Here is a 25970-nt window from a genome sequence, read left to right as displayed (position 1 = left end):
AAAGTTTGGACAGCATTGTTATTACCACTGCCAGGGAGGTGGCGTTTTTTTTCGTGCATTTTTTTTTTTTGTCCAGTCAAGTCAGTTTAATTGTATAATGCTTTTAACAATAGACATCGTCACAAACCAGCTTGACAGAAGTCTATTTTGTTGATGTTATCAACTGTTCATTGACAGAGACTTGAGTGCAAAACTGTTCATGACAACTGCAGTCCTAAAGTTTGTGTACCTGGCTTTTGCACTCGTTATAAGTCACTCTGGATTAAGAGCGTCTGCTAAATGCCATGTAATGTAATATAAAGTGTATATTTAGACTGTCTGTTGTCCTCACTACAGTGTAAAACTGCAGCTATACAACTATCTAAACTCTTCCTTGCAAATGATGACTTGAGTTGTAGTGAGCTTTAGTTGCTGTTTACTATGGCTCTTTTACACCATCTTACAGGGACAGAGTGAAAACTAGCAAAGGACTAGAGACCAGAGGTTTAAGCTGAGATACATGAAAGGTAGGGTGAACACGTTGCATGGTGAGTGGTAATGCCAGTCTAACAGAACATGGGTTGATTACCTTCTTGATGAGGAAGGGTCCAAGGAACCTGGGTGCTAGCTTGCGAGAGACGGTCCTAAGTGGCAGGTGGTGTGTGGAGAGCATAACTCGTTGACCTACTCGGTAGGTGGGTGCCTTGGAGCGATGTTTGTCAGCCTGCCTCTTGGATGCGAGTGCGGAGCGAATGAGTCTTCTCCGGGCCAATGCCCACATCCTCCTGCAGCGGCGTATAAAGAGCTGGGCTGAGGGTACAGCAACCTCCTCCTCCTCTTGGCTGGGGAACAGTGGTGGTTGGTAACCTAGTGAGCACTGGAATGGAGAGAGACCTGTGGCAGAGGAAGGGAGAGTGTTATGTGCATATTCGATCCAGGGTAGGTACTTGCTCCAAGAACTGGCATCCCTGGACGCCGTGCACCTGAGTGCAACTTCCAAAGCCTGGTTCGCCCGTTCTGCCTGGCCGTTGGTCTATGGGTGGAAGCCTGAGGAGAGACTACAGGTGGCTCCGATGAGTTTGCAGAAGGCTCTCCAGAACTGTGCAGTGAACTGAGGACCCCGGTCAGAAACAATGTCGGTAGGCAGACCATGTAGGCAGAAAACATGGTGGACGAGTAGTTCTGCGGTCTCTTTGGCTGAGGGGAGCTTGGGCAGAGGAATGAAATGGACGGTCTTAGAAAAACGGTCAATAACAGTGAGGATGCATGTGTTGCCACCTGAGTTGGGGAGTCCTGTGATGAAGTCCAGGGCGATGTGAGACCAAGGTTGATGCGGAGTTGGAAGGGGTCTTAGTAAGCTGGCAGGGGGTCGATTGGCTGTCTTGTTCCGGGAGCATGTGTCACAGGCTGCCACGAACTCCTGGACGTCCTCCTTGAAGGATGGTCACCAAAAGCGCTGCTGGATGAGAGCCAGGGTTCGGGCGGCTCCTGGATGACAGGCCAGCTTAGAGCCATGACCCCACTGGGTTCACACAGGATCGGGAACAAACAGATGGTTACGAGGAATGTTGTTGGAGTTACCTTCACTGGGGTCCTGCTCCAGGGCCTTCTGCACGAGCGTCTCAACCTCTAGAATGGCGGCTCCCACCAGGCAGCGTGTAGGAAGGATGATCTCGGGTGGCTGGAACTCCTCTTGGTGGGAAGAGAACATCCTGGACAGGGCGTTGGGTTTGCTGTTCTTGGAGCCTGGGCGGTAGGAGAGCATGAAGTTGAACCGGGAGAAGAGAGATCAACGGGCTTGACGGGAATTGAGATGTTTGGCGGACTTGAGGTGCTCCAGGTTTTTATGGTCGGTCCAGACTAGGAAGGGGAGATCAGACTCCTCGAGCCAGTGCCTCCACTCCTCCAAGGCTAGTTTCACGGCCAGTAGTTTTTGGTCGCTGATGTCGTAGTTCCGTTCGGCTGGGGATAGCCGGCGGGAGAAGAAGGAGCATGGGTGGATCTTGTTGTCGTTGGCCCTCTGGGATAGGATGGCTCTGACCCCTGACTCGGAGGCATTGACCTCAACGATAAATTGCTTGGTTGAATCGGGTATGGTGAGAATGGGTACTGTGGTAAACCTGCGCTTGAGACTGGAAAAGGCTTTATCTGCTTCCTTACCCTACTTGAACTTGGTCTTGGTTGAGGTCAGGGCTGAGAGAGGTCCAGCCACCGTGCTGAAGTTGCGGATGAAGCGCCTGTAGAAGTTGGTGAACCCCAGGAAGATCCCAGAGTTGAAGCTGTTCTGTACGGAGGAACGGGCTAAAATTCCTCCAAGCTGCTGTGCAGGACTGATCAACAGTTACCGGAAACGTTTAGTTGCAGTTATTGCTGCACAAGGGGGTCACACCAGATACTGAAAGCAAAGGTTCACATACTTTTGCCACTCACAGATATGTAATATTGGATCATTTTCCTCAATAAATAAATGACCAAGTATAATATTTTTGTCTCATTTGTTTAACTGGGTTAGGGTTAGATAGGACTTGTGTGAAAATCTGTTTTAGGTCATATTTATGCAAAAAGATAGAAAATCCTAAAGGGTTCACAAACTTTCAAGCAGCACTGTCTGTGTGTGTGTGTGTGTGTGTGTGTGTTTTATATATATATAAAACACACACACACACACACACACATATATATATATAGTGTGTGTTTTATATATATATAAAACACACACACACATATATATATATATATATATATATATATATATATATATATATATATATATATAGTGTGTATGTGCATATATATGCATGCACACACCCCTCTCTCTAGCCATTTTAATGAACATTCAACTGTATACATTTCTTGAGCACTTAAAACACATCGTTGATAATGTTTACAGTATTCATTATAATATTGTGCAAGAAGTCTGTTATTGGAAATAACAGGTGCAATATTTGTCTGGTCTCAGTTTGTCAGACATAAACAGACACAGACAAACATGTATACATATATAAATATGTCTTATGTGCAATATTTCTTTGGGCTTAGTTTGTATGTCTGTTATATCCTTCACTGCACGAGGAGCTAGAAGAGACACAATTTTGTTCTGCTCTGCACTACTTGTTTTATTGTCTGAATGACAAAGTTCACTTTGACTTTGCTGCACATAACAGAAAGGAAACAGAAAGGCCTTCCAGAGTTACTGTGTAATCAGAAAACTTAGTTCTAGCTGCATGTGGTTCTATTACAAGTACTTCTGTCTTGTCAGAATTAAGCAGAAAGAAGTTAATAAGCCTCCAGTGTCTAATGTCCTTTACACATTCCTCAGTTCTATTAAGCTGGTGTTTCTCATCTGGTTTGCAGAAACATGCAACTGTGTGTCTTCAGCAAAACAGTACTTCTACTGTTATGCTGATGGCACGCAGTTGCATATTCCTGATATATATCTGATATATTTCTAATACCATGTTTACGAATAATATCACCCAGAGGTAACATTATATAAAGAAAAAAGCAGTGGGCCAAAGACAGAACCTTGTGAAACACCAAACTTTACCTTAGTAAGCAAAGAAAAGTCACCATTTACATCAACAAACTGATAGCAATCATTTAAATAAGGCCTGAGCCAGGAGAGGGCCGTTCCCTTAACTCCCACAACATTTTCTTGTCTATCCAGGAGAATGGAATGATCAGTGGTGTCAAAGGCTGCACTCAGGTCAAGCAATACAAGCAGGGAGACACAGCCCTGATCAGAGGCCAACAGTAGGTCATTTAGTACTTTAACCAGAGCTGTCTCTGTGCTATGATGAGGTCTAAATCCTGACTGATACATTTCATGGATGTTATTCCTATGTAGGTATGAGCATAACTGCTGTGCCACAGCTTTTTCTAGTTTGATATTGTCCTATAATTGGACAGCTGACAGGGCTTAAGGTCAGCTTTTTTTGATCAGGGGTTTGATAACTGCTAGTTTAAAGGATTTTGGTACATAGCCAATTCTAAGAGAAGAATTTATTAATTTTAGAAGCGGTTCAATTACTTCTGATATTATCTGTTTGAAGAGTCGTGTAGGTAAGGGATCTAGTACACAAGTTGAGGATTTTGATGTGGAGATTTATGAAATTATTTTGATTTCTCTAAGGGGAGTAAAACATTCTAATTGCTGATCTGATAGTTATATTGTTAACTACAGGGTTACTGAAATTGTCTGGCCTTAAATTAGTAGTTTGGAGTTTTTGTCGGGTATTTTCAATTTTGTCATTGAAAAAAATTCATGAAGATGTTGCTACTACATATTACAAGTGTGCATGTGTCTATGGTAGTCTTTTTCCTAGTTAATTTTGCTCCAGTATTAAATAAGGATTATTTTTTGTTATCCTCTATTAGGGTGGAGAGATAGGTTGATCTAGCAGCACTAAGAGCTTTTCTGTACTTCAGGAGGCTCTCCTTCCTTGCTACTTGGAAGACTACCAATTTTGTTTGATGCCATTTACATTCTAATTTTTGTGTGGTCTGTTTTAAGGTGCATGTTATACCAGGGTGCTAATTTTTTCTCTCTAATCATTTTTCTTTTAAGTGGAGCTATATTATCTAAAGTATTGCGGAACGTTGACTCTAAGCATTCAGTTGCCTGATCAAGTTCTGTGGGGTTTGACGGTGATCCAATCAAAGTTGTTAACTCAGGAAGACTATTTATAAAAAAATTTTTGTGATGTAGTTGACATGAATGTATGTTTGACACAGTAGCGTGGTGAGGTGCATATATTATTGCTCAGACATATTTTGAATAAGATGAGATGATTATCTGAGTTCGCTTCAGACTGTGGAACTGTGACTATATTTTCTGTATTGAATGTTAGTATTAGATCAAGAGTGTGACCACCATTATGAGTAGGTCCTATGATGTTCTGATTAACCCCTGCTAAATCTAGAATGGACACGAATGCTGTTTTCAGAGGGTCTTCTGAATTATTTGGGCAGCACGGTGGTGTAGTGCAGGGGTGGCCAACCAGTCGGAGCCCAAGAGCCACAATTCTTACTGTGTTACGGCAAAGAGCCACATCGGCACATGAACATGGGCACACAAATATTACCCTTTCTTCTGCGCGCGCGGACACACACACACACACACACACACACACACACACACACACACACACACACACAGCCACATTGATGTCACACTCCAACTTAACCAATGCCCCACACCAACATGATAATGATACATTTACTGCAGTACCAAGACCACAGGCCAGTCATTTTCAACAGTGGCGACTGGTGAAGAAAATTGTAGGTGGGGCACAAAGGCAGACATTGTTTACATGTGGGGATTCCCCCCATTGGGGGGGTTCCGGGGGGGCCTCCCCCGAAAAATTTTGGATTTCTTAGATGCAATTTCCTGTATTCTAGTGCATTTTGGAGTTACCTGTTTAACATCGAAAATGCAAAAGCCATTTTGATTCACCTTGAATTCTCAATTGCATGACCTGCACAAGACCTGCATTCAAATAAATAAGTATTCAAATAAATACAGTCAGTCGGAAAATGGAAATTACAAAGTGCTAATTTAATTTCCTCAAACAGTATGTGTTACTGTCTCTGATTGTTTTGTAAATTTTTTGAAGAGCTGTACCTGCTTTTGTGATTGACTTTTTAATGTGATTAACTTGTGTTTACGAAGTTCACTCCCTTTCGGAAAGTCCTGGTCGATTTTAGCATGTAGTGAGCTGAAGTGACGCTGAAGATTTGAAACCTTGAAACGCGACAATGACGACTGACATAGAAGGCAGAATGGCTTGCCATAACGTTCAACGAAAAAATATAAATCCTCCCACTCTGTTAAAAACGTCCCGTTTTCATCTTCATATTTTCTTTTTGAAGTGCATTTTTTCCCTGCCGTTTTGAGATCTGAAATTTAGCATATCATCTCACGCACCTGCGCATTTGTCATGATGTGAAAATACCGTAATGAAACCAAGCGAAGCACCTTTAATAAAATAACCGTAATTAACTGCAGTGAAGCGAAAACGCACATAAAACCACAAATGAACACCAACTTGGACGTGAAGGTGAGAGCCGCATGACACCAGGCAAAGAGCCGCATGCGGCTCGCGAGCCGCGGGTTGGCCACCTATTGTGTAGTGGTTAGCATGGTCGCCTCACAGCAAGAAGGTTCTGGGTTCAAACCCAGTAGCCGGCAAGGGCCTTTCTGTGTGGAGTTTGCATGTTCTCCCCGTGTCTGCGTGGGTTTCCCCCACAGTCCAAAGACATGCAGTTAGGTTAATATGGGACGGCCTTGAGCGAGGCACCTAACTCCCAGCTGCTCCCCCGACGCTGTTAGCACTGCTCTGGGTATGTGTGTGCGCTCATTGCTCACATGTGTGCATGTGTGTGTTCACTGCTTCAGATGGGTTAAATGCAGAGAGGAAATTTCACAAGTGTGTGATGAATAAAGTTGTTCTTTCTTTCTTTCTTTCTTTCTTTCTTTCTTTCTTTCTTTCTTATCTATCGAAGTGAATATTAAAGTCTCCAACAACTCCGGCTTAACCAGGTCTGAGATGAAGTCCGCAACCTCTGAAAGAAATTCAGAATATGGCCCTGGGGGCTTGTAAATAATAAGTAACAGTATTGACTGGGTAGACTTATTTTTTGTGGCTACATATGTTGTGAGTATGAAGAACTTCAAATGTATTGAATTCAGAGGTGGACAGTAACGAAGTACATTTACTTGAGTACTGTACTTAAGTACACTTTTTGAGTATCTGTATTTTACTTGAGTATTAATTTTTTTGGCAACTTCTGACTTTAACTTCATTACATTTGAAAGTACTTTTTACTCCACTGCATTTCTGTCAAGGTCCTCGGTGCTATGAAGTGGCTTTAAAAGTGGATGTTTTTTTCTTTTCTAAAACGTGATTGGTTTTTTCGCAGGTGACATGAGACAGCCTATCAGTAATCACTAGGGTCAGGTCACGTCCGTAGACTGTATAAAATCAGGTTCAATGATTTCTCTGCAGCATTATTTAACATGATCAGTTGATGGCAGAATGGAAGGAGGCAGTTCTTCTGGGGAATGCACGCACTCATGGCTATGGACCCTTTTCACGTGACGTCACGACAAACGCAGCCGCCATTTTGGACATGTACTACCAGTAGTTTACCACAGCCAGCATTGAGGAACGGCAGCAAAAAAAGTGTTTATTTTCAGCAAGACTTCCATCATGCCACTATATTGTTGTGCACCTGGATGTAGTAACCATCAACAAACAAGGCAAGGGTTATCATTTTACCGGATCCCGACGGAGAAGATGGATAGCGGCCATTAAAAAAAATTAACAGATTGGCAGCCCTCGGCATACCAGCGCTTGTGTAGTGACCACTTTGTTGGAGGTAAGACAAATAAAATTAGCCAGAAAAGGCATTACATTGCTGTTAACATTCTGTGGCGGCGAGTGTGTAACCAAATAGGCTAAAATAACCCATTGTAACCTCTTTGTTCTTCTGTAGTAGCTATTAGCTAACGACATTAGCTAGTCGTGTTCCTTTGCTGTTGGTAGACTGTAGGACAGATCAGAGGCAGTGTCCTACAAACAGCGCTTAATTTGAGGGGGAGCAAGCCGGAGCGCGCTCCGGAACCTCGGGCGTTGGCTCCGGCAGCTATTTACACTGGATCCGGTGATCCGACACCTCTTTTGACTATGTAACAAAAAAAAAAACCAACCCAAATAATTAAATAAAAAAATGCAAGTTTATTTAGTGTTAATGTCTGATTTTGATATCTGCCTTGTTGGTGATTTCTCTCATGAAACGACATCCACAAAATATCTGCAGATGAACTTAATTTGCAGTGTTATTACAAAACATGCCCAGCAGCGCAGCGCAGCGCCCCGCCCCGCCCCCTTTTTTTCCGCACCGGAGCCGCTCATCCTCTGCGCTCCGGGACCTCCCACTTTACAAATTAAAGCACTGCCTACAAATAAGTGTTCAAAACAAGAGGAACATGTATTTGTCTCTTAAATCCAGGCCGTTCCCTGTAATCTGTCACACTGGGTTGGAGAAAGTAATGGCAAATAGCGAGTGCACAAGCCATAGAAGGTAAACTGTACACAGCGCCAGGGCAGTGTGATGGTATGTCTACTTTTAGATTGTGTTAGCTTATCAATGAACACACTAGTCACTCGACGAGTTTCACGTCTTTACGACGGATACTTAAATGTGTGTTAGGTATTATTGTTGCAGTCTAAGCAGTCATTGTAGCAGCTAGATGAGCGAGAACCGAAAGGGTCTGTGCCATAAACCGTTATTTCTGTACGGCGTTGCTAATGTGTCGTTACTGTTGTTATTTCTCCCTCTGCTCGCCCTGTAAATGCCCTACGTCGCTGGATAGCGAAGGTGTTTTCTGCATCTTGCTCCTTTTTCTTGTATGTTCTCCGTTTGTCGCCTTCCTCGCATTCAAACCAATTCGAGCCGAAGTCCGCTACATGTCCAAAATGGTGGTCGCGTTTACGAAGGTCACGTGACTGAAAAGGGTCTATAGCTAGAACCCATGTTTCAGTTTTCTGAAAGGAATAAAGAGATGTTTCATTTTAAATATTTGCTTTGTTTGCCTAAAACAGAGCACATCACAGTCTACAAAATCTTGCCATCCAAACTGCAGAAGCATATTGAAATATGTAAACGTTTTATTCCAAGAGAAAGCTTGCAATGAAGTTTTATGTGCTTTTAGAGCTAGCGATAATGTTGCAATAGCTATGCCGTATGGTTAGTCAAATGACTTTATATAGATTTGCCTGCCAAGTTGCCATAGCTTTGTCCACAGCTAACGTTAACACAGAGCTAGTTAACTTGGACACTGTTAGCATGTCAAAACAGAGTTACGCTAACATGAATAATGTTAACTTATCTGAAGTGCTTTCAGAAATGTTTTAGCATAATTTTGCCAAATACAATGTAGAAATCTTTCTTTTCTAGTCATGTTAGCTACCCAATATGATTTCGAGTTTGAAAATATTTTGTTAGCATGTCAGGTGGAGCGTCACTGACTAACTAGCTTAACGTTAAACCACCATGATTCCACAGGCAGATTCATATGTGCATGAATACATACACTTGCACATGCATGTGAGATGGACAGTATTGCACTAGTCAGTCACAACAAATTGCTGGAATTTTTTGTTTTGATGTCAGATGATGGTCTTGCACTTTTTTGTCTTGCTTAAAGCAGTGTTTCTGTTGGGCAGCTATTAAGCTAGAGGTGTGGATCTGGGTTTTAAACAGGTTGGATTGTCAGTTTTATTTTCTGAACAAGCTGCATTTACAGTAATTCCACGGTCTTCCTGTTTAACATACACATACATGTGTGCACACACTGCCAGAGCTGTGCCAGAAGACTACCATGCTGCTTTGTGGGAGTGGGGAGGAGTGTTACAATTAAAAAAAAAAAAATGAAAGTGACAATGACTCTTTTTAAGTTGTTTTGTTTCATTTTGTAACATTCTACCAGGTGTTTGTTCTACAAGTTAGTCAGTAAATCCAGTCAGTTGCGTCAGAGGCATTAGGTTTTGTAAGCACTGTAGCAATAATACAACAATGCGTTAACAGAAAATGTACTTTTACTACTGAAGTATTTTTAAAAGCAAATACTTCAGTACTTTAACGTAAGTAAAAATTTGACTGTACAACTTTTACTTGTATTGGAGTCACATTTGACCAGTGGGATCTGTACTTTGATTTAAATAATGAAGTTGGGTACTTTGTCCACCTTTGATTGAATTTATAACAATGTTTTTGTGTTATGCCCAGATAATCATTATAAATAACTGTGACATCCTCTGCCAGTTAGAAAAGGCTGGTGTATATAATTGTATCCAGGAGGACTAGCTTCATTTAATGCTACATACTCATTTGGTTTAATCCATGTTTCTGTTAAACACAGTGCATTAAACTCCTGATCAGTAATAAGTTCATTAACAATTAGTGCTTTAGATGTAAGAGATCTAATATTTAATAGTCGTACCTTAAGATCAAAAATGCTGGCAGTGGCTGTACAGGCAATATGATTTAATTTTTTATTAATTAGATTATGAGACCAAACTCTGAGTATTTCTACTTTTTTGTTTAGCTTGGGGAACAGACACAATCTCGATATAGTTGGACCCTGAGTGATGACTCTGTACAGCTAGCAGACAGTCGGTTTAGCCTGTTTATCTGCTCCCTGGCCTTTGCTCTGGATTGTCAGAAGTTAACTAGGCCTGTTTGGAGACTGTGAGCTATGATGCAAGAAATGAGAGCAGCACCTTTCCGAGTGGGATGGATACTGTCCCGCCCTAACAGATTTGTTGTTTGATCTTTAGCTGTGTGAGGACATGAAAACAGAAACATCCAAAGACGGAGGGATGTCAGAAATCTGTGTGAAGAAAGAGGAGATGCTGGAACTGAAAATCTACAACGATGAAGATGACCTTGACAACACACCTGAAGTTATCTCTGTTAAAGTGGAAGAGCCTGACAATGAAGACTACCTCTGTAAGACATCAGGCCACTCTGGTGCTCAGTAACACTCAGTTTATTCTACCCTACACACTATCTAGTGCACTAAAAGTACAATACAGTACATTTGGAATGTAGTCTCATTCTTTGATTATTTAATCAACAAATTGTGACAAATTGAAATTGATCTTCATATTGACAGTGTGAACTTTGTCTATAGAGATTGTAATGTGGTAGCAAGGAATAAAAGGAATTAATTTTTTTTTTCATTTCTTTAAAATACATTAGTCATTATAAACAGATGATGTTAACCTGAACAAAAAAGTGTGGACTAACACACGATGGGTCATGCTGTCATATAAATATCTATGCCTGTGGTTTATTTTCATATAACAGCACGGCTTAAAGTGTATTATTCCCCTCATACCACAGTGATTTGCCTACGATTACAAATTTTAATTTATTAATGAATGACACATCGTATGTTTTATACTGTATTTGTTTCTAGTTGCATTTAATGTTACAGAATGTCTGTCATTCTCTCCAGTCACTACTGTGTTTTGTTCTGAGACAAAAAAAAAAAAAAATGCTGTTGTTGTGTGACTGAGAAACCAGAAAGCACAAACAAACTCCTGTGTCCTGAATATTCTCCCATCTTGGGACACTAACTGATTATGGAAGGAGACCTCGGTATCAAACATTAAATAAACGTGTCCTAATGTTTTAACTCCATTAGATGATTATCGTCTGTCTCCCCCCCCCCCCACCACCCCCATCTTCTCCCTAATGTGGTCACCTGCTAGTATCCACCCACCAGTCAGGTCTCTTGAACCATTTGAGTGAAGGCTAACACCTCTAAGATATGTGAAGCCATTAACATCCTCTTTTCCAAATGCAGCTCATGCTGCATCACAGGATAGCAAAAAACACTCTGAGAAAAGTGCTGTATGCTCTCTTCTCCACATGCATAAGCTCACAGAAGAACACAGTTGGCTGTGATTAATAGGAGACCAAGAGTATGCCCCTCAGTATGCTCCTAGAATGTGATGTTCAATAAGCACATATGGGTGTGATGGACAGGTGTCCAAATATTGGTATACAGATTTAGGGGTGTCACAGTGGCACAGCTCCAGGGTCCTGGATTCGAGTCTAAGCTTGGGTTGCTGTCTTTGTGAAGTTTTACAAGTTCTCTCCCTGTTTGCGTGGGTTTCCTCTGGGTCCAATGGTGGTTTCTTAAGCAAATTAGTTATGCTTAAATTGCCACTAGGTGAATATATATTTTTAATTAGATATTAATCCTAGATGTATGCCACTGGAAACATGCCTACGGTAGATCTAGAAGTGCCAGAATTGTCAGCAAGCTGAAACAGAGATGTGCATGGGACTTTTTTTTAATGTATAAAGCTATTTTTCTTTGTACCTGCATGTGATTTCCTAAGAAATTTGGGAAATTCCGTTTCCCAAAAGATAAGCAAACAAGTTGCTGAATTTAAAACAACCCTGACCAGGCAGGTCCTAAGAATGCTGTAAATACATAACATGGTGCCACACTCATGTCAGTGAACACTGTTTTATTTTGTCCTTCAAGCTTCATATCTGACCCCTTGTTTACTCCCCCAAGGAAGTAAAAAAATAAATAAATAAAATAATCATACTCGTACCTTGTTGTGTTCTGTGAGATCTCAGTCCTGATGGACACCTCTAGTCTCAACCAGATGCTCAGTGAACCTTTCTGGCAAGCTTTCTTAGGATAATCTTTATACAGTATTAATGTACTATATATGGTCTTATATATACACACATTAGAGCCTCATTTCTTCCTATTGTGTTTTCTCTTCTCCCAGACTGTGAAGTTTGCAAATCTTTCTTCCTCAACAAATGTGAGGTTCATGGACCACCCCTCTTCATCCCAGATACTCCTGTTCCCATGGGAGTCCCTGACCGAGCCAGACAAACTCTTCCTTCTGGGCTAGAAATCCAGAAGTCCAGTATTCCTGATGCAGGCCTGGGAGTGTTTAATAAGGGGGAGACTATTCCAGTAGGTGCGCACTTCGGACCCTACCAGGGAGAGCTGGTAAACAGAGAGGAAGCCAGGAACAGTGGATACTCCTGGGTTGTGAGTTTTTCATAAATTTAAAAACTTAAATAAACCTTACATGTAAGGTGAAAGTTGATTGTGATTCTACCAAGTCCTAGGTGATGCACTGAGGATTAACAGGAGATGCATACCTGCTGCCGTGGATATTCAGATTTTAAGGTTGTGGACATGATTATAAAGAACAAGGCGAAAAGGGAATGGGGAGTAGATATAATTGCAAGGGAGGGTATGTTAACCCTGAGTGCATCACCTAGGACTTGGTAGAATCACAGTCAAACTTCACCTTATAGGTAAGATTTGTTTAATTTTTTAATTCTACCAAATCCTGGTAACATCACTTCCTGTCATGATAATATTTTACAGCAATAATTGTGGACACGGGGGCGGCACGGTGGTGTAGTGGTTAGCGCTGTCGCCTCACAGCAAGAAGGTCCTGGGTTCGAGCCCCGTGGCCGGCGAGGGCCTTTCTGTGCGGAGTTTGCATGTTCTCCCCGTGTCCGCGTGGGTTTCCTCTGGGTGCTCCGGTTTCCCCCACAGTCCAAAGACATGCAGGTTAGGTTAACTGGTGACTCTAAATTGACCGTAGGTGTGAATGTGAGTGTGAATGGTTGTCTATGTGTCAGCCCTGTGATGACCTGGTGACTTGTCCAGGGTGTATCCCCGCCTTTCACCCGTAGTCAGCTGGGATAGGCTCCAGCTTGCCTGTGACCCTGTAGAACAGGATAAAGCGGCTAGAGATAATGAGATGAGAATTGTGGACACCACAACATTATTCAGCAAGAAAAAAATTATTGTAACATAACCGTATCATTCAACCAGATCCACTCATTGTAATATAGCTGCAGCAAAGATATTCTCAGTAATCACAGGTTTGTTATAAAATGTCTGACTATCCTATATGCTTCGGTATTTCATCAATGGGAATCCTCTGACTGAGTTTTGAAATGGCTGCAGATCTGCTGCTCTAAGCTTTGAACTTTGTTGTATCCACACCATTTGCTTGCAGAATGGTTTTAATCCGTCATCCAATAGTGCTTGTAGTAATAGGTCGATATGGCTTGACATAAGATGAGCGTAGATGCATATTGACAGGATCATGAAGAGGTTTTGTTCTCTCAAGATAGTGCTTCAGAGTAGTGTAAACACAAAATGGTTGCTTATGGTATTTCCTCACAAAGCATGACAAAATAATTTTCCCAGGTCTATCTTGTTTAACATGTTCATCTGTAGAATACATAAACTGTAGTTGCCTTCAGACCATCAATATCAAGGAAAGATATGGTCTGGCATCTTTGTCCTAATGTCAGTGCTAGCAGCATAACTAATTTCAATGTAAATTATTTTAGTGACAATTTATCAAGCAGATATAATAGTTCTATGTACTCTAAGACCTGAGTGACATTCCAAGTTTCTTAATATCGAGGAGCAGGCTTGGAGCGATTGAACACACCCTTGAGACAGCACACTATGAAAGGATGAGTAGCTACAGTGTAGTAAGAACTAGGAAAACCAAATCCCGTCAAATGATTAGATACTGCTGAGCATGCTGTATTGAGTGTGGAGTAAGATAGATGTTCTGTGTGAAAGCTGTGGAAAAACCTTAACACAGTATTGACATTTGGGTGCAGTGAATCAACATTTTCCTGTATACAAAATGCACACCATCTTTTGATGTGATGTGAACATCATACTGCTTCTGTGCACCTGGTCTCCAAGAACATCAGTGCATCAGTAATTTCTCCAGGAATATTGCATTCAGTGAACTGTTGCCTGATACCTTGCATGCCATGAACTGTAGCTTGGGCCTCAGAGGATGCACATCCCCTTGCACTGGACGGCACAATAGCTTCTTTGTTACTCTGACTAATCTGGGCTTGTCAATTAAGATACTGAGTAGTCTTGTAAACCAAGTCTGGGTGGTCTGGAGAGGCACTATGATGATCACTGTTGCTTGCTCAAACACTTTTTTTTTTTTTTTGAGACATCTTCCAATTAGACAAAATGGTGGAAAAACATAACTGTTAGTAGAGATAAACCAATGCACAGAAAAAACATCCACATAAGAGCCATATGAGCCTTGCTTCCATAACACACATGTAGGAGTTATTAATTTGACTTGCAACAATCTTGGGAACACCAAAACCCCCCACAAATATTCTCAAATGGGCAAGGATTTAACTGGCATTCTATTCCATCCTCAAAATGGCAAAACAGGGAGCCTGTAGTTGCATTCCAGTGTCCTGGCTGATGGGCAGCAGAGAGCCAGTTATGTCTATTGATTACCCATAACCAAATTTCCTTAGCAAGCCGATTTACATTCTTTGCTCCTACAACCTCCCATTGCGTTAATATAAGAAACTGTAGTCACATTGTCAGACATAACTCTAATGAGTTGATCGGACATAGATCGAAGTAATGACGTGAGCCCTAGTTTCACTGTAAGCATTTCAAGAATATTGATATGACATTCAGCTTCAGTTTGGGACCATAATCCTTGTGTTTGGCTTAGGTGAGATGCTGCACCCCATCCTATGCCTCAAACATCTGTTCTAAGTGTAATGGTTGGATTACCATAATCAGTATTCTTGCATGTTGTTGTAATCAAGCTGACCCACCACTCTAATACTTTCTGAAGACAGAGACATTTTTTTCTTCAAAATCCCCTAAGGCAGACTTCAAGGCTATATCCTTGTTGTATTTCAAGCTCCTATAATAAAGGGGCTCACATTCCACCTCAGGAAAAGTAGGAACCAGAGTTCCTATTAGTGATGCAATTTCACATATTATAAATTCTTTGGCTTCTAAGTATTTTTTGCACATGAGGATAATTTTATCAATTTTCTTTGGGCTTAAGAAAACTGTCATTGAGGTCAAGTTCAACCGAAACCCCAGAAACTCTAAACACTGTGTGATGACCCTCTGTGTCTCTGTCAGTCTGGGCTATTGCGGAATCTTGGCTGGCGGGAATGGCAGAGTGATTGATTGGAATTAGCCGCACCTGGCAGCCGGCTTTAAAAGCCAGGAACAACTTTCCCCTAGATACTTGGCCCCGCCCCCACGCTTAAAGCCTAACACTCACCTCTCCTCCATGACATGCACACACTCACTGTATCTTTCATACACTCCCTTGCTACACTACAATCATTTTCCCATTCTCACTATGATCCCTGCTGGCATTCCACTCACTCATTACATTCACAACCAGAAGCCCACATCCCCTAGATATATCTTCTGTTTTTTTTTCTGATACAAATAAATTTATTTTATTAACTTCATTTTGGTGTTCGACTCTGTTCATGTTTGTGGTCCACGCGAGCCTGGATCATAACATGAAATTGGGGCCTCGTCCGGGGTTGGTTGTGGAAGTTCAGCAACGAGGCACCGTTTCTTATTTTCCTTATTTGTTATTTTGCCTTTGTTTTACGGTGAACCACTGATAGCACGCTTCAAAGTGTGACATTGAGTCACGCCTCTGCTTTTTGTCCTCTTACAAGTTCACAATTTCCTCAGCTTGGTGAATCGTAGGAGGGCTAGGTGGGTTATTAGGAGCTGCTCAGACCCATAAGCTCAGGGTTTAAGCTACCATTGAGGCACATTGTGGGGTTAGCTTTTTGGTGGTTGTTTATGGTGTTTATAGGAAGGTAAGGTAAAGTATTGCTGGGCACTGTAAAAGGTAAGGTCTATTTGTCTATTGTTTAGCTGTGTTTGTTTATGCTGTTGCCTATGTTTTAAGGCTATGTGTTATTTGGTATTTGCTGCTAGACCTATCATAGCTGCTAATTAAATTATAGTGGGCGAGACTTCGCTTGCTTGTTGTGTTTGTGCGGTAGGCTAATGGGGTTTAGATACTGCTAAATTTATGTAGCTTACGGGTAAGTAGCCCATTGTTTGTATACTTTTAGTTTTGAGTTAGCTAGCCAAATGTGTTTACAGATGGCTTGTGGACACCTAGCATTGGAGCAGGGTTAGCTAACCCTAAGCCTAACCCTGGGAAATTAATCCTTACCTTGTTTTGTTATTGAGTGCATAAGATGGTTGTCTTGGTCAGATATTCTATGTTAGTATACTTTGATGGGAATTTGTATGCCCTGTGTATGGTAGTTGGTTGTACTGTGCCTGTGGTTAACGTCACAAGTTGTTTAGAGGAAACGATACCCTTGTTATTCATAGGTGTTACTGGGATTTGTTTGACCTCTTCTGGTGGAGGGGAAAAGTTTTGTTGTTGTTGTTGTTGTTGTTTGTTTTTATTAAAATCTGAGTGTTTGGGTGAGTAGAAGGCCTATATTTACTGGGGTATATTTATTAAATTGAGTGTGTCTTCACCAGTAAAGCTTTATGTCTTCTGTTGTGGATGATTGTGTCAGTGCCCTCTGAGGAGGCACTTGAGAGGTGTACAAAGGAACAGTTGGTGTTGATTGCTGAGCATTATGGGGTGAGGTTAAAAAGTTAAAGCCCACACTCTCGAGTCACCTTAAAGCCAAACTGGTTGAAAAGGAGGTTCTTGTTTAAAACCTGAGGAGCCTGTTAGTCCCGGGGCATCAGTTGTGTCGGGTGGGAGTCAAGCCAGCGAGATCAGGTTAAAAGAATTAGTGGTACAGGAGAAACAAATGCAGCTCAATGCAGCCAAACTTTGCGCTGATCGTGAAGCTTTAGCTGCTAAGGAGAGGCAGATGGAGAATGAGCTGGAGCTTAAGAAATTAGAGTTCCAACGTAAGCATGAGGAACATGAGTGTGAGCACTAACGTCAGCGTAAGGAACACGCTGAGCATGAGTGCGCTTGTGAGCATGAGAATAGCCAGAGGGAGTTTGTATTCAAAGAGCGTGAGAGGCAGTTTGAATTAAGGTAGTTCAAGCTAGAGCTGGCTGCCAAAGGTACCCCAATTCCATTTTTGTCTCCCACTCTTGCTGTGCCCCCTACTCCTCCTGTGTTCAACATAGGTCAGAACATTAGAATGGTTCCCCCTTTTTCAGATCGAGAGGTGGAGAAATAATTTCCCCACTTTGAAAAGGTGGCTGCTTCTCTGCAGTGGCCAAAAGAGTACTGGACCCTTCTCCTCCAATGTGTTTTGGTGGGTAGGGCCCAGGATGTATATGTCTCGCTATCAGTAGAGCAATCTTCTTGCTATGATACTGTCAAGAGTGCCATCCTGCGGGCGTATGAACTTGTGCCTGAGGCCTACCGCCAGCATTTCCATCATTATAAAAAGAATGATCGGCACACACATGTTGAGTTTGCTCGTGAAAAAGAGCATTTATTTGATAAGTGGGGTAGCTTGCTTAAGGTTGACTCCCTGGAACTGCTGAGGTAGTTGGTCCTGGTTGAGGAATTTAAGAACTGTGTCCCTGAAGCAGTGGCCACCTATTTAAATGAGCAAAAGGTCAGGACACTTGCAGGGGCAGCTGTGTTGTCTGACGAGTTTGTATTGGCTTACAGAGGGGTACATGGAAGTTGGCATAGTGCTCCGGGTAGAGACAGGGGTTTTGGGGGTACAAAGTTCAGTGGTGCAGCTTCTAACCCTGTCTCTCCTCCTTGGAAATGTGATGCTTTACAGGAAGCACCTGACATTGTTTGTTTTCATTGTAAGAAAGCAGGTCACAAGATTTCTGAATGCTTTGCATTAAAGAAGAGTAAGCCTGTTAAGCCTGTGTCTTTGGCTGTGTCATCTCCACTTAGACCTGGATGTAGTCTTTTAGCTGAGGTTTTTCATTCCCCTGACACACAGGGTAGTGATGGGGATGTTAATTAATCCCCATTTATTACCTGGGTATCTGTCTTTGCCTGGTCTGGATGAAAGGCCTGTACGTATACTCAGGGACACTGGGGCAGCTCAGCCTTTTGTTTTGGAGGGAGTTGCTCCCCTTTCGAAGGCAAAGGCTGCTGGGACTTATGTCCTAGTTCGGAGTTTTGAAATGAGATATGTTGAAGTGCCATTACATCAGATGCAACTCTCCTCTGATCTAGTGACTGGAACTGTGGTAGTTGGGGTCCACTCATTCTTGCCTGTACCTGGGGTTGAGTTTATATTGGGAAATGACCTTGTGGGTGGGAGTGTTTGGGGAAATTCAATGGTTACACCTCTGCCTGTTGATGTGAGTCAGCCTTCTGACCCTGTTGGCCCAGATGAGTGTTTTAGGAAATTCCCTAACATTTTCCTTGCCTGTGCCACAACTAGGGCTTAAGCTAAACAGCTCCAGGAAGTTGAGGGTGCAGTGTGTGTTCCTCCTGTGGATGAGTGTTTGGGTGGAAAGGATGGTAAGACTGTGGGAAATCAGGTTGAGGGCTTACCTGCTCCTGAGTTAGGTCAAAATCAGAAGAGTGACTGTGTTGTTGATGGTTCTGCAGACAGTGCCGAAGGAGCTTTGGCTGAGTCTAACTCCTTTTCATCCCTTTTTCAAGTCTCTCAGGAGGAGTTGATTGCAGAACGAGCTGATGATGGGCTTAAAAATTTGTATACTTTGGCGGGGCAGGAGGGAGAGAGTAAGGTCAAGCCCTCCTGCTATTTTTCATAGGATGGGTTGTTATGTAGGAGATGGACCTTGATTGAGATTCTCTCCACTCTGCCTTTATTGAGGTTTTTCACCTGACGTCACAGGGTCACGTGACGCCCCGGTGTCCGCCATTTTGAAGGTCAAGCTAGCTAATGTCAACAACAGTAGCTAGTATGTTACTGTAGCAATGTTTACATTCAGTCATTTGGATGACTGTTAAAACCTTTCAGTCTCAAGTTTTTCCTTTACTGTATTTACTAGTTTACTGTAATTAGTAAATACAGTAAAGGAAAAACTTGAGACTGAAAGGTTTTAACAGTCATCCAAATGACTGTTAAAACTGAGACTGGATCCGGTGTAAATAGCTGCCGGAGCCGACGTTCCAGCCTGCCCGAGCGTGCTAGCTCCGGCAAGCTCGGACGTCGGCTCCAGCAGCTATTTACACTGGATCCGGTGTAAATAGCTGCCGGATCATAATTACAGTAAACTAGTAAATACAGTAAAGGAAAAACTTGAGACTGAAAGGTTTTAACAGTCATCCAAATGACTGAACTTAAACATTGCTACAGTAACATACTAGCTACTGTTGTTGACATTAGCTAGTGCTAACAGCTAGCTGCTAGTACACTGCTACAACACAGACACCGACCCTAATAATACAGTTCTTGGTCATTGCCTGGTAACAGCAAATTTATAACAGGCCATGTCTCAACAGACTAAGAAGTTATTTCAATGACATTTAATAACATTTTGTTTATCCTGAGGACCGAAAGTAAATGAAAATGTGAACAAACCTTAGCTGTAATAAGATGGCGACCACCGGCTCCAGGGACGACCCGCTGATGTGGGCATGTTACCCAGCCTGACACAAAATATTTGTAGGCATCCAAACTCTTATACGCTTTCAGATCAATACCTGTGTATGGCGATGGGTTTTTAACGACATAGGTATACAGATCATGTGGGCCGAAGTCAGGTAAAGACGAGGGCTTCGTGTACTTCCGTACGTCAGTGAACAATCCTGGTGGAAGCAGGTAAACATCGTTCTCTAAGCCTGCTAACCTCAATTTTTGCAAATACCTCTCCCTCTGCTCGCCCTGTAAATGCCCTACGTCGCTGGATAGTGAAGGTGTTTTCTGCATCTCGCTCCTTTTTCTTTTATGTTTTTCATTTGTCGCCTTCCTCGCATTCAAACTGATTCGAGCCGTGACGTCCAAAATGGCAGCATCACATGACTTTGTCACGTGGGTGAAAAACCTCAATTCAGGTCGTGGTTCCCCATCGCTTTAGACAAGCAGTGTTGGAATTATGTCATGGTGGAGTTGCAGGGTATATGGGGATAAGGAAAACCTATGATAGGATGGCAAGAAGATTCTTTTGGCCTGGACTAAAGAGGGATATATCTCGGTACATTAAAGAGTGTCATGCATATCAGATCACTGGTAAGCCCAACCAAAAGGTTCCAGTTGCTCCCTTACAGCCCATCCCTGTTGTGCCTATGCCTTTTGAGCATTTGCTTGTGGACTGTGTTGTGGGCCATTGCCCCCTTCACAAGCTGGGCACTGCTATTTTCTCACTATGATGTGTCAGTCTACACGATATCCCGCTGCTTATCCCCTCCGGTCAATCACAACTCACTCTGTGTTGAGAGCCTTAACTGATTTTTATGTCTACTTTTGGAATCCCCCGTATCATCCAGTCCAATCAAAGGACAAACTTCATGTTGAGGCAGTTTGCCAGGGCTTTGCGACAGCTAAAGACTCGGCATAAAATTTTCACTGCATACTATCCTCAGAGTCAGGGTGCACTTGAAAGGTTCCATCAGACTCTGAAGTCCCTGTTGAGGGCTTATTGTGCAGAGTTGGGGCATGACTGGGAAGAAGGCCTTCCTTGGTTGCTACTAGATATCTGTGAAGTTGACAAGAAAGTATTGGGTTTAGCCCAAACGAGTTGGTCTTTGGCCATGCAGTTCGAGGGCCAGCAGCAGTTTTGACTAGGGCTGAATGATTTTGGAAAATAATCTAATTGCGATTTTTGTCCTCTATATTGCGATTGCGATTTAATATGCGATTATTTTTTTCAAGGTCCTCTTCTCATGTCTTTTTCAATGAACACAAGCAATAAATCAATCTGTTCCATAATAAACAATCTCAGGTTTATTTAAAGCGCAGATTACAACAATAAAACAAACCAATCTGTGGCTTTACATCTTTAACATGTCTAACTTTTCACTTTTCATGAAACATGATATGAAACACTTGGACTGCACTTCTTAAACACTGTCTGAAGTTAACAGGACAGTCTATAAATAACATATACAGATTTTTTAAAAAAAGCTTACTGATCTCCAGTCAGTAACATCACACATACTAAAGTGCCAGAAAAGTAAGGAGAACAAATATCTGCTTTAACCAATTGGACATTTTTTTAGGTAAATCAAACTTCCAATGAACACAAAATAAACTAGTGTATGTTCTGTGTATGGAATCTTAATAGGGAAAAAAAAAAACCTTTTTGAACACCAATGGAAATATTATATTCACTCAGTAACGGCAGCATACAACATACTAAAGTGCAAAATGAGTATGGCACAGTCAGCCAGAAAGATTCTTCTGTATAGTTCAGGAGCTCACAGATTTTTTGCAAGGAAAACCAGCATGTCAACTTTTGCTGGTTTTAAAGATGAGCAAGTGCAAGTCACTATATTCCCTCCTGCACTGAAAAGACGCTTTGAAGGAGCACTTGTGGCAGGGACACAGATACCCCTTTTCCACCAAATCAGTTCCAGGGCTGGTTCAGGGCCAGTGCTGGTGCTGGTTCACAACTCGTTCAACTTGCGAGCCAGCTGAGAACCAGTTTGCTTTTCCATCGCTCGCGGTGCTAAGCGGAGCCACATCATTACGTCGCTGTATACGTCATTACGTCGCTGTATACGTCAGTTACGTCGCTGTATATGGAAGTTATGGCGCTACGTTTACATAAACTTTGGCGCGAATATCAAAGCAAAAACAACACGGAAGAAGCAGCAGCAGCAACAACAACAACAATAATAATAATGGATGACTTCGCGTTTGTACAGCTGCTGCTTCTCGTCGCTTAAAAATGGCGATCTTTCGTGGTCTTGTTATTGTTGTTGGTCTTAACAACTCTGCCCCCCCCACTGACGTAAACGGTTCTTTCCTCTGGCCCAGCAGAGAGTTGGTGCTAGCCTGGAACCGGTTTTTCTGGCCCCAGAGCCAGTTCTTTGTCAGTGGAAACAGAAAACCCGGTTCCAAACTAAGCACTGGCCCCGAACCAGCCCTGGAACTGCTTTGGTGGAAAAGGGGCAAGAGATACTTGCGGGCCATATTGCACAGTCGTGGAAAGTTGATCTTGTGTACCTTCCACTAGACCAAGGGGTCGTCATCTCCATCAATGGCAGGGGTCATGAGGTAACTGTTTAACTCTGCCTCAATGACATCTTCAAGTTGCATGGGAGAAGCAGAAGAGGCCACAGCAGTCTTGAAGAAGCTGCCAAGAGACTACTTCACCTTTTCGCCAGAGGGCTGTGTACTTTGAGGCCTCGGAGCGGTTTCAGTATGAGACCTCTTCTCCTACCAGATAAACAAAACAGCAATTAGTACTGAAGTTAGATCACAAATAAATAAATAAATTAATATAAAGCGTGTTTGTGATATCATAGATACATAATTATTACTAACCTGGTTATATGCACACCTTGCTGATTCTAGCATTTCGGTCTTGAGTCGGGTCTTAATGGTAGGAATTTTGTCTGCGGTGATGTACTGGGTTTTGAACCTGGGGTCCAGGAAGGATGCAACATCCAAAAGCTCCTGGATACTGGGGTCATTGTACTTATCATTGAGGTATGCCAAGACCTTGGTTTTGATTGACCTAGTCAGGTCAGTGTCCTCTTGGTCTTCAGCCAGGACTGATGTGACCAGAAGGTGAAGAACTGGTTTGAGGTAGGAAATGCTCACATACTCCTCTCCAGAGAGAGTCCAGGAGAGGATGCAGTGCCTTGTGAACAGACTCCAACACCTCAATATCCTGCCAGGTTGGGATGAGGGAGCGTGCATATCGGTCACCTGACAATACCTGGGAAATGGCTTTGAGCTGCTCTGGCAATCATCATTTCTTTGGATCCCCATCTTGTTGGGCATTCAGTGATGAGGCTGTGCTCAGGAAGTTTGAGCTCCCTCTGTGCTTCAGTCATTGCTGCCTTCTTCTTCCAACTGTGGGAGAAGTGCCCCACCACCTTCTTGCACAGCCCTATTGCTCTTGACACTCTGTCATCTTTGAGTGTCAAGAACAGTGTAATTTATACACATCACAATACAAGGTTATCAACTTTGGAATAATACACACATTCACATTCTCTCCCTCCACCTCTTGCATTCTTTCTCTCTCTCTCTCTCTCTCTCTCTCTATCTCACTCACACACAAACACACACATACACAGTCTCTCTCTGCTCACACACACATGCCGACATATACGTCATGATAGTAATTTACGTACCAATGGCAAGATGTAATCGGTGCCCAAAACACTGCAGTCTGGTCCATTCATTTAGCCGTGCGGTCATCACCATATTCGATGCGTTGTCCGTCGTTATGCAGATGTGGTTTTCTTCCTGTAGATCCCAGCTGGCAAGCCCCTCTCTTAGGCCGGCTGCAATGTTTTCCCCTGTGTGGTCATCCAGGAAGTAGGATGCTTGAAGGCAGCGAGCTTTGAGATTTAAGTCTTCGTCAATGTAATGCACCGTTAGACTCTGGTATGGCTCCATTGTATGGCTTGACCACAGATCAGTTCTTGTTGCAAAAAACTCCACCGTTTTCAGCTCCACTGCAACTCTCTGTCTGCATTTTTTGTATAGCTCAGGTATGGCAACCTGGCTAAAATGTGTGCGTGAGGGCATTCTGTACCGCTTATCCATTGCGCTTACCAAAGCCGTAAACCCAGGCTTGGCCACTATACTAATTGGCATCATGTCTTTCGCTATGAACTCAGTTATTGCCCGAGTTATTTCTGCATGCCTTTTCGAATTATGTTCATAAGGAGTAATACTTTCAAAATGTTCATTCAGTGATCCCTGTCGGCTGGTACTTTGCTTACTTGAAGTTGAAGCACTGGTCGTAGGCATTCCAGCCATGCAATTATACATGGCTTTGTGGTGTTTAAGTGTTGAAAAAGGTTTGTTGTGTTACCTCGTGTAGTAGCAACGGTAGCAAGGCAGGTTCTGCACAAAACCTGACATTGCGCAGCATCTTTTTTATAGCCAAAATATTTACACACAACTGATGTGCTGCCCCTCTTTGGTACCAAACTTTCAGCTGTGTCAGCTTCTGTCGAGCCTGAGGTCATAGTGCAACAGGTTAGGGCGCAGCATTGACTTCTCTCCCTGTCTGCTCTGCTTTGCTCTGCTCGGCTCACTCGCAAGTCACATGACCAGATCACGGGACCAGTCAAATCACGGCCTTTGCGGTTAGAAAATAGAGTTTTATCATATCGCGATATTATCGCAAATGCAATTAATCGTTCAGCCCTAGTTTTGACTGGTGAGTGGAATTGTCAACCTCCTGATAATGTGCTTGATTATCCTAGAGGGTTTAAGTACTACCTTTATCAAGCTCGAATGGCAGCAAGGAAAACACTAGCGAAATCACAGTGTAAGATGCAGCGTTTGTGTGATTGGAAGTCTGAGGTTTGAAATATTGAGGTGGGTGACAAGGTGTTAAACCGCGAGTTGGCCTAGTGGTTAGCGTGTCTGCCTCTTGATTGGGAGATCACGAATTCTATTCGCAGTCGGGTGTTAAACCGCGAGTTGGCTTAGTGGTTAGCGTGTCCCCCTCTTGATCAGGAGATTGCAAGTTCTACTTGGGGTCGGGTCATACCAAAGACCGTCATAAAAATGGTACCAACTGCCATCTGGCAAGGCATGCTGCAATACAGATGCGAGTGGGGAGTCAAACTCTCGTGGTTACCAGAGGACTAGCCTCCCACTGTAACCCTAGCTATGTAATAGGTGAGAGGGCCGAGGGCTACAGAAACAGAGATCGGCGCCACCCTATGCGCCATGTGGTGCGGGAAGGACTTTAGACTTTTTTAGAGACAAGGTTTTGGCCCTGTTACCCATTATATTATTGCCAGCCCATTCCAGGCCAGGTTTGCAGGACCTTATGTTATTGCCAAGCATTTGTCTGATGATAACTATTTGCTGAATACTCCAAATCATAAAAAGAAGGTCCAGGTTTGTCATGTCAACCTTTTAAAACAGTATCTTCCTTCTGTACCATCTACCTTTGCGACATCCTTTCCCTTTGTACAGTGCTCCCTAGTGGTGCCTGCTGATGGAGATGATACTGATGATCTCTGGATGCCCTCCTGGGGTGTCATTGAGGGAAGGTTGCGTAATTCTGAAATGCGGACAGAGTTGTCAAAACATCTGCCACACTTGCTGGATGAGCAGTAAAAGGATGTAATTCAGCTGGTGAATGCTTTCCCAAGTCTGTTTCTTGATGTGCCAAGCCGAACAACTGTTCTTGAACATGATATTGATGTGGGCTCGGCCACGCCCATTAAACAACATGCTTATCGTGTAAATCCTCAGAAGCAGCTTTTGTTACAAAAGGAAGTAGACTATCTATTAGAGCATGACCTGGCTGAACCTAGTTTTAGTGCATGGAGTTCTCCTTGTTTATTAGTGAGTAAACCTGATGGAACTTACCGTTTTTGTACTGATTACCAGAGGTTGAACTCTGTCACTAAGCCAGACTGTTTTCCTCTACCTAAAGTTGATGACTGTGTTGACTATGTTGGGGCTGCCCAGTTTGTGAGTAAATTTGACCTCCTGAAGGGGTACTGGCAGGTGCCCCGACAGAGCAGGCCAAAAAGTTGTCTGCCTTTGTTACCCCTGACACCTTC

General features: G+C 42.7%; 1 protein-coding gene across 7 annotated transcripts in view; it reads left to right on the top strand.

Moving 5' to 3' along the window:
* The window catches only part of LOC132870936 (gastrula zinc finger protein XlCGF26.1-like), a 148276-nt gene that overhangs the window by 107999 nt on the left and 14307 nt on the right, over nucleotides 1-25970 (top strand). For 3 of the 7 annotated variants that reach the window (XM_060904952.1, XM_060904954.1, XM_060904951.1), the window contains 2 exons: nucleotides 10323-10515; nucleotides 12303-12574. In XM_060904952.1, the coding sequence (XP_060760935.1) occupies nucleotides 10335-10515; nucleotides 12303-12574 (453 nt within the window). In that variant the 5' untranslated portion in view covers nucleotides 10323-10334. The remainder of the gene's footprint in view (nucleotides 1-10322; nucleotides 10516-12302; nucleotides 12575-25970) is intronic. The other 4 variants (XM_060904958.1, XM_060904957.1, XM_060904956.1 and 1 more) reach the window with 2 other exon arrangements.

Source organism: Neoarius graeffei, chromosome 22 (genome assembly GCF_027579695.1).
Source record: "Neoarius graeffei isolate fNeoGra1 chromosome 22, fNeoGra1.pri, whole genome shotgun sequence".
Lineage (NCBI taxonomy): Eukaryota > Metazoa > Chordata > Actinopteri > Siluriformes > Ariidae > Neoarius > Neoarius graeffei.
This window is presented reverse-complemented; position numbering and strand designations above follow the sequence as displayed.